Below are 14,106 nucleotides of genomic sequence, written 5' to 3' on the forward strand. Positions count from 1 at the left end.
CATAAGGTCAAGAAAATAGATTATTCGCACCTGTCCGGACGTTGCGGGTCTCCCCCCTGCACGGCCGGATCTTCTTTCTTCGGCCCGGCAGATGTACTCGGCGCGCACTTTTTTTGAACCCCTGCTTTGGTGCGCTCCCATGGCATAGCTGCGGGTGTGCCGCGGTACCAAATGGCTTCCACAGGCTCCAATGGAAGCCGCGGGAACCATCCGTGCGGGAAAGCCGCACAAAATGGAGTATGCTGTGGGTGCTTTCCCGCATGCCAGTGAAATCTAGATATCTGCGGATGTCAATTACCTGCGGGTGTCCAATGATTCCCTATGGGCCCGTATCACGCGTACGGGACACCTGCGCAGTTTTCTTAATTCCATTTTGCTCGTGGACATTGGGCCTAAGGGTGTATTTGAATAGGTGGATTTTTCCACATCAGTTTTGTCCAGCTGAGATAGACAGAAGCTGCCTTAGAGAAGAACCCATTCACTTGAATAGCTAATCACTGTATTTGCTTGTTCAAGAACCACCCATTATTATCTATAGGAGCTTGACAAAAACCATTGTATCTACATGGTATACGATTTGCAAGCGAGTCCAATGCGTTTTTCTAGCATTTTACTATTGGAACCACAAGATTTTTTTTTTTTCCTCTCATGTGCATGAAATATGGGTATAAATTTGATGCAAATCGGGCAACTTTTATCTGAACAATCATACATGCAGGGGGGAAAAAAAAGCTATGAAATTACATATTTTAAGTCAATAGATTTAAAATAGCCTCGAGTTGCTCATAATGTGAATTATGAGCTTGAATAGATTACCTTTCCATAGGACTGACAGAATTGTGCTGAAGTGGTCGGTCCTCCTCCAGCTGCTGGTTACCTCCCCAGTCTGGCTCAGCAATACTAGATTATCTTTGTATGGTGCCTTCAAATGTTCCACATTAATATACTGGTCAGTTTTGACTAGATAATGACATTCATATAATTTCCAACATCAGTCTGTTAAAGTATCTGTACGTGCAGCAAATAAACTATAAACACCTTAAAACCAAAAAGGTTTATATTTCCAGATAAAGTTACACATTAATAGATGAACCTTTTTTTACTGATGGTTTGAACAACTCTTACCCATTGAACTTGTAAGTCCAGGTAGTTACTGCTTGTATTTCATTAGAGGATGCCAGTATTGCCCCCACCCCAGCGCTGCTGTGTGAGGTATACTGATGCCCACACTCATACCTTTCCTTGTAAGGATGCTCTGCAGGTTCTCAGTAGGATTACAGTGGCCAAATCCTAATTTTCTCTTTTGCACCCATAGCAGCCAAAGGAGTTTGCTTTTTTGCAGCATGGGATGGTGCATTGTCTTGTATGAAAATTCATTCATTGCAGAAGGTACGATTCTTTATACTATTGCAATATGCCCTACCTATTGATCAGTCTATTTTGACTCCCTCAGGGATCCCAAAAGGTACTCGCTAATATTCCAGCCTAAAACATCCCGCTGCCGCCTCTTTACTGAGGTCTCAGTCTTGTAGAAAACAGTCCTTATAGAAGTTCAAAACAGCAGCAGACATCTTTGGTGCAAAATTTTTCCAGCTTTATTACCTCATTCCAGTATAAAAGTGACCATGCAACGTTTCGACCGACAACCGGTCTTTTTCAAGCAGATGCGTGAAAGACCGGTTGTCGGTTGAAACGTCGCAGGGTCATTTTTATACTGCAATGAGGTAATAAAGCTGGAAAAATTTTGCACCAAAGATGTCTGCTGCTGTTTGCACTTCTATAAGGACTGGTATTTTATTGGGACATTGGGGGCGGTGGTCGAACTTGAATAAGTCTTGTAGAAACAGGGTAGCTATTCACCAACAAATCCAGAACTTCATCCATCAGGACCTTTTTTTTTTTTTTTTAAATAAATAAGTTTCTGAATATTTCCCACAATTATAAAAATATTCAAAAAAGAACTACAAGACTAACAAAGTCATGACTTTATTTTTTACAATTATTGTACTTTCATTTATACAGTGATATGAATACAGAAAAGATAAAAAAGTTACATTATAGAACTTCAGTAAGAAAAAAAGAAGAATGTATCAACTCCTGAAGAACAGCAAGTGGGAAAATATTAAAGTGACTCTCGGGGCCCGGGCCAATAAAAATGAATGCACCACTTATCACCTGATGAACACTATTAAGCATTGGTAGTCTAAGACAGTGCTGCTCACATGTGCAGCACCGGCCAATCAAAGCAGCCTGCGGTGTCTCAGAATAATGAGACCTACTAATGCAGTGTGCATCAGGGAGCCAGAAGCGGTGTGACCATTTTTTGATGTCCAGGACTGGAGGGTCACTAAGCCTAGAAACCGTACCTTCCACAAGATTCAATATGGCATTGAATAGCACAGAAATATAGACTGGGCACAGGTTTTAATGTGCTGCTGCTCTCGTTAGGCCAGGTTTACTTTACACAGTGCAGATTTTGAAGCATTGTTCTTATTTAAAAGAAGGGAATAGTTAAGAGAACCCAAGTCCTTTTCTTAATTCATTGATCCCTTCAGAATCCTTACTTTGTGCTGCTGCAGTTTGAGTTGTGCTTTTGTAATGCAACTGCCCCGTGTCATCCTGACCTTACCAAAAAGTAATTGCCACAAAGTTCATGTTGCCTAAACTATGGGCAGTATGAACCTGGGACTGGTATGCACCTTGCACCCATGTAGGTTTTATTCCAAATTGCTGTAGCATTTCAGAACATACTTTGAAGATTCAGTCGGAGCAGAGCTCAAAGACACGGGGGCCAGCGCTGTGCCAGCCTCCAACCCACATCACGTAGAGCCACAGCTCAGTTTTTTCATGTACGGGAAGAGGGGTAACCAAAGTATGCAGACGGGAAAAAGGTCAGCATGGCACCACCTCCATGACTCCATGTCAACTGCATCTTCAAGGTATATTTTGAAACACCAGACTTTCAGAAGAAAACCTAGATGAGTGCAGTGTACATACTGGTCCCGGGTTCATGCTCCCCATGGTTCAAGCAGCATGAACCTGGTGATTGTTGCTTTTAAGGCAACCTAGCAGGTTCTGTAAACTAAAAAGGAATGGTTTTTCTTGCAATCCATACTTGGCTCAGCATAACTGGGAGTAGATTGGGTCATCTTGCTGGCTGTAGACACGATGTAACAAAGGACAACTGAAAAGGTATCCAATAGTACCAATTAAACTGGACTAGTGCTGTGGCAATACAAAATTAATCTTTTTTTCAGAAATATGAGTATCTTAAAACCTGCATATTTTAATCTTAATACTTGAAGAACCAAAAGTTAATACAGGACATAGTTCGTGTAAGTGAAGGAAGCAAAGTGATTAGGAGTGCCTGCACTTCTGCCGAACTTTTGACACATCATAGCTGTTTGGGGTTTTGATCAGTGGGGGGGTCTGGGTGCCGAGACCCCCAGTGATTGCAGAAATTAAGATGCAGAAGTGCTCAGCTAAATGCCATGACCCTTTTGCTAGAATAGTCATTACTTAACAGCTGAAGAGGTCTCAAAGTCTCCAGCTATTGAGAAGCACAAGAGTGATAATCTGAGCAGAAGGGGGCAGAGTGCTTCTACCTCTTTATGTCAGTGAGCAGTGGGGGACTCCACACCCAAGACAGCCAGTGACCAAAGTTTCTGATCTGTTACTAGAACATGTCAAAAGTTTCACAAGAGCGTAGTTACTCTCCAAAGGCCAGTTTCACATATGTGCAATAGAGGTGTATTATTAATCGTCTCTATGATGCCGTCTGCTTTTGTGTTGTCACTTCAGGTCATTTGAACAGTGGAATTTTTTTTCCCCTGGTAAAAAGTGATGCAATCCAGATGTTTACTGTAGATAAGTAGTCAAATATAAAATGCTCTACAAACATTGTGTTCTGTAGTGGTGTTTAACTCCTCACTTTTGCCAAGTTGTGTCCATTTGAATATTTTTGCAAATTGAAGCATGCTCTGGGTATGGCATTTTTAAATAGGCGTCCATGAAAAATTGTAAGCAGTTTTTTCCTACAGAGGGTGAAAGGAGGAAAAAAAAACCCTCTAAAAAGGTGGCCTTGCATTTGTGTGAAACTGGCCTAAAGCTATATCTCAATACATAGCAAGTGAATAGGTTTTAGGTAATAAAATAGATTTGTACACAATTTCTATTTAGTCACATATACACATGTATGAATTACATCAATATAATTTACATTTAAGCTATTTTATAAATTACTTTTCACAATGATATAAAAAAGGCACCAGGATTCCATTTAATAAAAAAATGAATGGATTATTTTTGGTGTATTATAACACTTTTCTGAGCAAAATACCTAGGTCTTAAGTTATTCCAAAAAAGACTACTGTAATATACACTGTAGTGTGGTTGAAATCTTCAAGAGTAACCAACGCCCCAAGAGGATCCTGAGAGCATATTAAATCGCAGGATTATGGCACCCTTTACAGTTATGAACAGTAAGGAAAAAAAAAAAAAAGAATTCTACAATGCTGGTAAGGCTGCATTCACACATCCATATTACCAGTTCACATAAGAACTACGCAGTTCCTGCCCCACCTAGAAGCAGATCCTAGTGGAGAAAAAGCAGGAAAAACTACTTTTGTGTAAAATGAGGTTTCCTTTTTCTCTGTGTGAATGCAGCAGATGTTATGACAAACATACCCTGAGAGGTCTGTGGTATAAATTATTGCTTGAGAGGTTCAGTGCAAAACATTAGTAGAGGAGCAGAACTGACAGAAATGGATTCAATATTAAAATCATTTTCCTGGACTTTTATCACCCATGTAACCATAAAACAAGTTTGAGAAGCTCAATTTATCCTTCCGAAAAGTAGATAAGTGCTTAGTAAACATATCAGGACAACTTGGAAGGACGATGAACAGAAACAAAACCTTGAGGCTATGCTGTAACTTGGGTATCAATGCGATTATATAAGGTCAAATTACTTCTCAGCAGGTTTATATGTGGATCTCTTAAATGACGTTTAGCAATAATGTACAAGAGTAAAGAGTCACTTAATACTCATTGAAAAAGCCTCTGAACACTTCAGGTTTCGGTATTGTGTCCAGCTTTAGTACACGGCTGCTACACTGGCACATTGGTGTGATATCAGTCATACATAAGGCAGCCATAATTTAAGCTATAAAAACCAAGATTACATGGCACAAGTGAATGGCCATATCCTAATGAGCAGAAGAAACCGGATTGCAGTGCATTAACCTTCGTGGCTATGAATGGAATACACAAACTGTATATTTTCCGCATGACGTACAACTTCAAAAATGTAAAATCATACGCCAGGCTATTTGATGGAGTACCTTCATTTTGTGTTTAAATATATTTATGAGAATGTTTAAAATGTGAATGCTATACCAGACGCTGGAGGATACAAGTTCTTTGGCTATTATGTGGATGAAAATGCAGTTAATTTGGATTTTTGTTGTGGCCATGAGTACCTCTGCAAGCTGTAAGTCTATCCGTGTAGTTATATTGAGCTTATAACCCCCTAATACTTTACTGTGGAATGTGTAGAAGCCCCTCACCACCATTCAATCCATTCTATTTTTGTCTCATTGACTGGGTAGTGCAGCAACTATGTGGGTTTCCTCCTGTGTGAAGACTTATGTTTTTGTTTGGTGGGTTCCAGATATTAATACTAGAGAAGTTTGAAGGTTCCATTAGAGTGGGTATTGTGATTCATCAAGTTAGGGGTGGATTGAAATCTGGGTCTTCCAGAAGCTTTGCATCCTCAGAAAGTTGATCCTCTTGAGATATTTCGCCTGCATCTTGCAAATTGTTCTCCAGTTTCTAGAAATTGGGGAGGGGGGGGGGAGAAAGTGTACCCAAAATTAGTACATTCTAAATATAAAATTAAAGTTTGACAAGTTTTTTGTTTCTTCATTTGAGGACTAAAACAAACCCCGTCTGCAGTTGTGGCAAAAATGGAGAGCGAGCCTGTCCCCATACTATGATGCCCTAAGTTAGGGTGGTTTCATATCAGTTTGGAGGTTCCGTTTCAGATCGGCACAAACTATCAGATAAAGTGCTGCATGCAGTGCTTTTTCTTCCAGTAATATGCCAGGCAGCTGAGCGGAAACCGAATGGATCCTATTATAGTCAATGGGGTTTGTTCAGTTCCATCACAAGACAGATCCATTTGGCCCCAAATTAAACAGGAAACCAGAATCCCTGTCAGATGTGAAAAGCCACTTACTGTGCCATTTGGCCTTCAGAAGTAGTCAAAGATTACATTAGATACATAATGGAGTCTGGTGTATTCATAATAGGGGTGGTTTCTGCCATTCTTAACCGCTGGCTGCAGTGGCTCAGCATACACAGCAGCTCATCAGTCCCTATAAAAGGCTGCAGGGAGTGCTCTCCTCGTGAATACACCAGACAAACTAGGCATCTAGTATATTCTTTGAGCATCCTTCGTCAAAATGGCACAATTTGTGCATGACATCTTGGCTAATTGGATAGCATAGTGTGGGGAGAAGTTAGTTCTCCTAATATAAGGGCTCTTTTATATGGGAAAATTGTTGGGCACAGAAGTGCCCGACAGTCATCGCAGCTAGAATTCCTTCTGTGGCTTTACACAGGAGTGATCACTGCTCAGTGAAGGGGGACAGGAATTGTTCCAGCCACCTGCCATCATTCACAGTAAACAGGCAGTTATAGGATGAATGACTACCTGTTTACACGGGCAAATCTGATTTATGCTTATATGATCATTCATTGTCCACATTGTGCAGGCTTTTACACTGAACAATTATTGTTCAGATTCCTGTGAGCTGAACGATAATTGTTACATGTAAAGGCCCATTTAGACAAAGATTACCGCTCAAAAGATGTCGCTCAAGCGACTTTTGAGCGATAATCGTGTTATTTACAGCTCAAGATGAGCAACCACTTTGCGCTGCCAGCGGAGGATGTAGAAGACAATCGGGGTGTCCCCATTTATCCTCTGCATCCAGCTATTCTCCGCTCCAAGTGCTCGACTGCTATATAGCCAAGCGCTCGGAGCGGAGGATGCAGAAGACAAGCGGAGTGTCCCCGCTTGTCTTCTGCATCCAGATGTTTTCTGCACGGAGCATCCGTCTGTTATACAGCCGAGCAGTCCGTGCCAGGTCTGGAGAACAGAGCTGGACCGCTCTGTTCTTCATACCCAGTCTCATCACGGAGCGGGATATAGCTGAAACAGTATCAGCTGTATCCCGCTGTGAATTCCTGATAAGGCACATCGTCTTTCAGCACGCTGAGAAACAACAATGAGCGATGGGAGAACGAAAACTGCACGATGTCAGTGCAGTTACACACTATTATCGCTCGAAAGAGCGATAAGTGTCTAAATGGGCCTTTAAAAAGGACCCAAGGAAGCACACCGATGCTAGAATATTGATAAATCAGATCTATTAAGTTTCATCAGTGGACAAAAGATATTCTGGATCTACTGAATTTTGATTCCAGATTTTTCCCGATAAAGTCGTATAACTGGTTTTAAGATGTTAGGACATCAACTACAAGAAAGAAAAAACAAGTACTTAGGAGTTGTTTTGCTACAAAACTTGGCATTCCGTTACATCTCAGGCAGATATTCAAATGATCAGAGTTGGGGTGTGATAAGATAGGTCTCGTCACTTGAGGCCCCAAAAATGGGGGCAGGAATTTTGAGCCTCTATATCTTGCAAACCTGTTGGCTGTCAGTTACAGCAAATATGGACAGATATGCTGCAGGATTGATATGCAACCTGCATGCTTCCATGCCCGTTCGTATCACATCTTGCATCCAAGCTAGAGGTGATACAACAGGGTACTAGAGCTCCCATGCCTGTTCGTATCACCTCTTGTATCCAAGCTAGAGGCAGTACAACAGGGTACTAGAGCCTCCATGCCCACCCGTATCACATCTTGCTTCCAAGCTAGAGGCAGTACAACAGGGTACTAGAGCCTCCATGCCTGCCCGTATCACATCTTGCTTCCAAGCTAGAGGCGGTACAACAGGGTACTAGAGCCTCCATGCCTGCCCGTATCACATCTTGCTTCCAAGCTAGAGGCGAACAGGGTACTAGAGCCTCCCTTCAAGGGGTCAGTTTAATGCAATAATTTAACAGATTACAATACTGAAGCAAAATGATAATGCAATCAAGTTTCGTTCAATTCCGACAACTCCTAGGTGCTTGATATTTTTATACAATGGAGTGTACTTTAGTCACTGCTGATTATAGATCTGGCTCTAGGAATATATAATTTACAGAATTTCATAAGAGCAATGGTTTAGATACAGACTGCAATTATATGGCGCTAAGTGACTGTCTCCATGGTTCTGGATAGTGTGTAACATTAGAAGACTGGAGGAGGATTATGGGTTATGAAGTATGAAGTATGGAACACTGTATAGAAATTAAAGTTACATCCAAGTTAGATCATGAAATATGAAATGGAAAAATGAGATTAGTTGTGTTAGTATTTTCAAGCAAACATTACATTCACTCACATCCAAAGTTATGCCCTCCTGTCTGGATATAAATTAGTTATGAAGATAACGGCTTTTTATAATTCAGCTGGTTAGTGATCAGCTGATTACTAGAATCCTGTTCCTGAAAACTGCAGTTCTTGCTAAAGGAACTGGAGGGCAGCCATCCAATGTAAAATTACATTGAGACCATCCATCCGAATTACCTCAGTGCAGTACACAGATAGCCCAGCAGGAGTCACCTATGACATGTTCAGGGCCCTGGTCTGAGCCAGAACTGAGAGCTGCTAGTTACGACCCCCTCCCTCATGACCACTTTATGCCCTAATAGGGGATATGGAAAAGGGATGTCTTTGTGACCATGCCTACAAGACATTCTGTACTTTGGAGGGGCAAAAAAAAAATCCTGTTTAAAAAAAAAAACAACCACATAAAAATGTGCAAATAGAGAGGCAGGTCAAACAGAGCAATATCCATTTGAAGCTGCCATTTTTGAGGCACAGCTACATTTTTGAGGGGGGGGGGGGGGGGGGGGGTTGAGGACAAAAAAAAAATTTTCACAGCAAAAACTTAAGAAAAACCTTCTGTGGCAGTTCTAATTAATCTTATCTTGTGATATAGACCAGATATCTTAACAGAACAAAAATACGTTCTACACTAACCTATTCATCAATACTCTGGTTTTAGTAGGAGTACAGGAGCATGTAGATACTTCCTATGGCATGGCTCCTCTTGAATGTTAGTAAAAATACTGTTTTAATTAAATGATTCCACTGATAGTGGTTACAGGATTTAAAAAAAAAAAAAAGAAGGTCAGATAACACTTCATCTAAGTGTCAGTATTCACCAGTTAGGAGACATGTGGTATACTAGTTGTGAGTAGCATAAATTAATAGTGCCAGATGCTCTTTTGTGGGCAGCCTAAATGAATCACAAAAATATACAATACATAAAACATTTTGGGTAGAACAATGTATTAAAAAAAGGGAAGAAGAAAGGATGCAAAAAGCGAAAAGAAAACCTTGATAGTTTTTATTTATCATTACCTTGTACGCACCTATAGTTTGGCTTCCAGTATCACAGTTCCATTAGAAGCAGTCAACCTTTCAATTTGTTCTTTAGTGATATCATAATTTTCATCAAGCTTTTTATTACTACTCCAAAATAAGCAGAATTTCCCCTAAAAAATAATTAGGCTAGTTTGTAATATAGAATGAAGGGCAAAACACAGAGTATAGCTCTAAAATATTACAATTTGGAAATCCCCAAATGCCTTTCAGAAGGCATGACCTGGATTAAAGGATATATATCCATTACATTAAAAATGGCAAAATGTGCATTGAATTAATGTAGAATAGAATATATGATGAATACTCAGTTTCTCTTGATCTGAAAACCTCAATTTTAGGGGGATAACCTGTGGAATTTGGACTAAAAACAAGGAGAAAAGAAAAAAAAAAAAAAGGGAGTCAAATGCTAGATGTGCACTTGCTAGAACAGAGTTGCACCTGAGAGACATTGACAGTATGTGTGCTGCCCGATACACACCAGTATGTCCTTTGTTTTCAGCCGTGAAACGGACTGGAATATGACATACCATACGTCTGGGTGTTTTAATGCTTCAGTTGCTTTATAAAAATAAATAAAATAAAGCCCATATAGCTCCTTATTGTATAATGGGGACATGTCTGGTCCATGAAATTTCAGGGGCAGCATATGCCAGAGACCAAAGTAACTTGTGTGTAGATGTGTTGTGGATACAAAGTGCTCCTTTTTAAGCAAATAATGCAAAGAAAATATTGTCCTAAATAATAAAACTATGGAAAAGTAAAATATACAACCACAACTTGGGGTTAAAAAAAAAAAAAAACAAAAAACAACACCAAAAAAAAAAAGGGCGGGGGGGGGGGGAAATTGTAACTTCTCCATCTACACTTAACAGGAATCACTCCATGCACTCCTGTAAGCAGGCCAAGATGGTTTGTAAAGCTGATCACAGTAGGTTTGTGGCGAATGAGAATTATTGCCATCACCAAAATTTGGTAAGTAAATTACACAATTCATTTGTCACCCATTTGGAATGATAACGTTAAGATACTTAGGGCTCATTTATATGGACGTATTTACCTTCTGTACTAAATGCGTAGTACAGACAGAAATTTGTTCCATTGATTTATTCAGATGAGCTTTATTTGCACGCAACTTTGTCACATGAAAAAAAACAAAAAACCTACAGCGTCATTTGTTTGTGGTAATGGAATGAAGATTCCCATTAACTCTTTCCAATTCAATTTGTATCCGGGTTTTCCTAGGGGGCTTACTCTTTCTGCCGCTATACAATGGTGCTATATGCCGGCTAAAGCCAGTACTGCATGAGGTGACACATTGGACAGGCCCCGACAGCAGAGAGGCTGGCAATATACAGTAAGAGAGCCCCGATGGACGTCTTCCAACATCGGAGCTGTACAGCCTTTAATAATAATGTCTTTAGACGTCAGACAGTGGATTGGAAAGGGTTAAAGTGTATAGGATTGTACAAAATGCAGCTGAAAGCATATTTACTACGTTTGCATGTTGGCAAGCATGTGGGGGGGAAAAAAAAGCTGTGAATACATGTGCAAAAACCATATATGCCCCAAATAGACAGTAGAACACTATTTCACAAGCTAAAATCTGCATACACCCATGTGAATGAGCCCTCAGTAGTGTGGCAGGGAAAAAACAAAACAAAGAAAACTAAACAAAAACATTCATTCATGCTGCTCTGCACCAGAAGCCATTACTAATACATGATACAAATGCATACATTTAAGTGGAATAACATGCAGATGCAGAGTGATGAAGTAACATAATTCAGACAAGCTGAAAGCTAACTGAAGATTATGACTTTGTGTCAAATTTGAGACCTCCGGGATTTGTATTTTTTTCTTGAGTTTCATCTATGTCTTTTGTGGGCTAATTTCTATGTTAAGCTTGTTGGAAGATATGAAGAGGGGTTAACTGTTATTTACACGGGACAAACGATAGACGCTCGTTCCGGTGTCCTCGCTCCCATGCTGCTGCACAGGAGCAAGTATCGACGATCGTTCAGTACTGAACGGCTGCTGTGTTAAGTAGATGGAGAGGGGCGGGGAGTGAAGTCTACTCCAGCAGCCTCGGCTTTTCTGCTATACTTGTCCCTGTGTGTACTCCCTCGCGAGCTGTTACACAGGAGCAAGTGTCGGGCATAGTTTGCTAAACATTCGTCCCATGTAAATGGCCCTTTCTTTTGATGAGACATTAGGAAATATGGATACTCTGGAGATATGGGTAAGACACCCCTACAATGAGCCAGAGTGGTAAGGTGCCAACAGCAATTTTCACTAGCTCAAGCCATCCATTTATAGACTGCCAATCTTCTGCAGTGGCTATTGCAGGGAAAGGGAGCTGCCGAAGACGTAACTTAATTCACCAAGTACACAGTCAAATATATCAGACAAGGAGTTTTCTTTGTGATCATCCCTATTTAAAGTCTGAAATATAAAACGCTTTCTACAATAGCCATTAATGGCTACACACTAGGTGATCTCTTCCCATTTAATACAGATAAGAACCAATAAAGAAAGCACGTAGGGCTGCAATATAATAAATATATATATTTCAGAGCCCCCAAAGATTCACAGCCTCACTTACCTGACCATAGTCTGCTGAAGGATTGTTAGGAAAGCAGATCTTCAATCTCAAGTGTATACTTTATGCATCTTACCTGCTTTGCAAATGGAAGAACTGCTGCAACCAGTATAAGACAGAGACCCAGGGCAATAAGGATGTATTGCAGGTAGTCAAGTATCACAGGGAGCACAATCAGGGTGTTATAATAGGTAGTGTACACTGGACCATCAATATATCCACTCTGTAGGAGGCAAAGCAAATTCTGTAAGCTGGAACATGATCCATTTCACTCCCTCCATCTGTTCTAAAGCCTCTCCAAAGTTGTAGATATTTAGATAAAACACTGTACTTAGTCATAACTGAAGTTATTAAGCAAATTCTGATAGATGCCATTTTCAAAATATTTTGTTCAATTTGTCTCTATATACAAATCTTCTGATCTTGCAAATTCATCATGGTATTCCTTCCCTTCCAACAGGACACCAAATACACAAAGTGCTGGACCCAAGGGGACTAAATTGCAAATGATCTGTATGGTTATTACATCTTGCGCATAATACACAATTCAAATACGTTCATGTGGGCCCAGCCTTCATCTGACTCTGCATTTCAAGTCTTAGTTTACTGTAGTACAAATTGTACAAACAATACCCCTTTAGAAAGTCCACACTTTATAGTCTTACCTGTTAATAAGTGAAACAAATAGGATTCCCTTGCACCTCGAGAAACTCACACTTTGATAGAGTTTACTTAATGTTAATATTTTCACATATTGGTAAGAAAAGTGAAAAACCCTTCTAAGTAAAATCTTTCACTCCATCTGAGATTTTTTTTGCACCGTTCAGCCAGTGGTCAAGGTGATTTATGCACCGCTTTAACATCCTCCACAAAACACTAGATTGCAGTTTAAATTCAGATTAAGCAGCATCTGTCACTATACCGTGCTGCCTGCAGCCCAGCCAACTTATAGTTCCCCATAGTAGCAATGCTCTGCCATGTGTAAACAGCAGTAATGAGACGAGTGACATGCTATACTGCCAATCAGTACTTGTTAACAGAAAATCTGCCTGTGCAAAGCATCCCTTGGGGTGGCCATACACATGTGCATTAGCCAAACTTGCCAATTTCATCTGGTCCAGCCAATCAACAAATGTATATGGGGGGGGGGGGGCGCACAGCTCTGCCCCGAACAGCAGAGGACAATGGAAATAAGAATTGGTCAAGTTGGATTTCAACCACCCTATTCTTAGGTTTGAAGAGATTAGCATGTTTGGGGGATGTCAAGCGAGGTATTTGTCAGCTGATGTGTATAGCCACCCTTGTTTTGTTATCAGAACAGTCAAGGAAAAACAAAGACACAAAACCTACCTCTTCAAACCACAGGATTGGCAAGAGTACAGGCTTGATTGCCCCAGTTTGCCTACAGAAGCACATTAGAATATAATATGAATTAAAAATAACCATTTCTAGTTTGAGAAGGAACACAGTGTATACAGTTTTATATGGTAGACATGCAGGTTAGCAGTAGCATGCATAAACTTATAACTCTTGCTTCGATACTGCCTACTGTATTAAATGGAAGTTTTGTTGTAGCTGTATGATACTACACATTAGGGCATCTATCAGTCGACTACTAGCATGGTATTAAAGGGGTTGTCCCGCGAAAGCAAGTGGGGTTACACACTTCTGTATGGCCATATTAATGCACTTTGTAATATACATCGTGCATTAAATATTGGCCATACAGAAGTTATTTACTTACCTACAGGGGGTCCCCTCCCCTGTGCTGGCGTCCACGTTTCCATGGCACCGACCAAACTTCTCCTCTGGTCGCAGGAACAGTCGCGCCTGCGCAGAGACGATTCCTCTTCTGGATGGTCCGGGCTAACGAGCGGCGTCCTGGCTCTTCCCTCTTCTCCGCGTAGCTCTGCCTCCGTCACATGGTGCCGATCAGCCAA

The 14,106-nt window shown here is 40.6% G+C and overlaps 1 protein-coding gene across 3 annotated transcripts in view; it reads right to left on the reverse strand.

The window, feature by feature from the left end:
• Positions 1-1,970: 1,970 nt before the first annotated feature.
• The window catches only part of SCARB1 (scavenger receptor class B member 1), a 62,349-nt gene continuing 50,213 nt past the window's right edge, over positions 1,971-14,106 (reverse strand). Inside the window, exons 10-13 of one of the 3 annotated variants that reach the window (XM_066603385.1) lie at positions 13,517-13,568; positions 12,243-12,389; positions 9,555-9,677; positions 1,971-5,832 (exon numbers count right to left, since the gene is read on the reverse strand). In XM_066603385.1, the coding sequence (XP_066459482.1) occupies positions 9,555-9,677; positions 12,243-12,389; positions 13,517-13,568 (322 nt within the window). In that variant the 3' untranslated portion in view covers positions 1,971-5,832. Of the gene's footprint in view, positions 5,833-9,543; positions 9,678-12,242; positions 12,390-13,516; positions 13,569-14,106 lie in introns of all 3 variants that reach the window. The other 2 variants (XM_066603384.1, XM_066603386.1) reach the window with 2 other exon arrangements.

Source organism: Eleutherodactylus coqui, chromosome 5 (genome assembly GCF_035609145.1).
Source record: "Eleutherodactylus coqui strain aEleCoq1 chromosome 5, aEleCoq1.hap1, whole genome shotgun sequence".
In the NCBI taxonomy this organism is placed as follows: domain Eukaryota; kingdom Metazoa; phylum Chordata; class Amphibia; order Anura; family Eleutherodactylidae; genus Eleutherodactylus; species Eleutherodactylus coqui.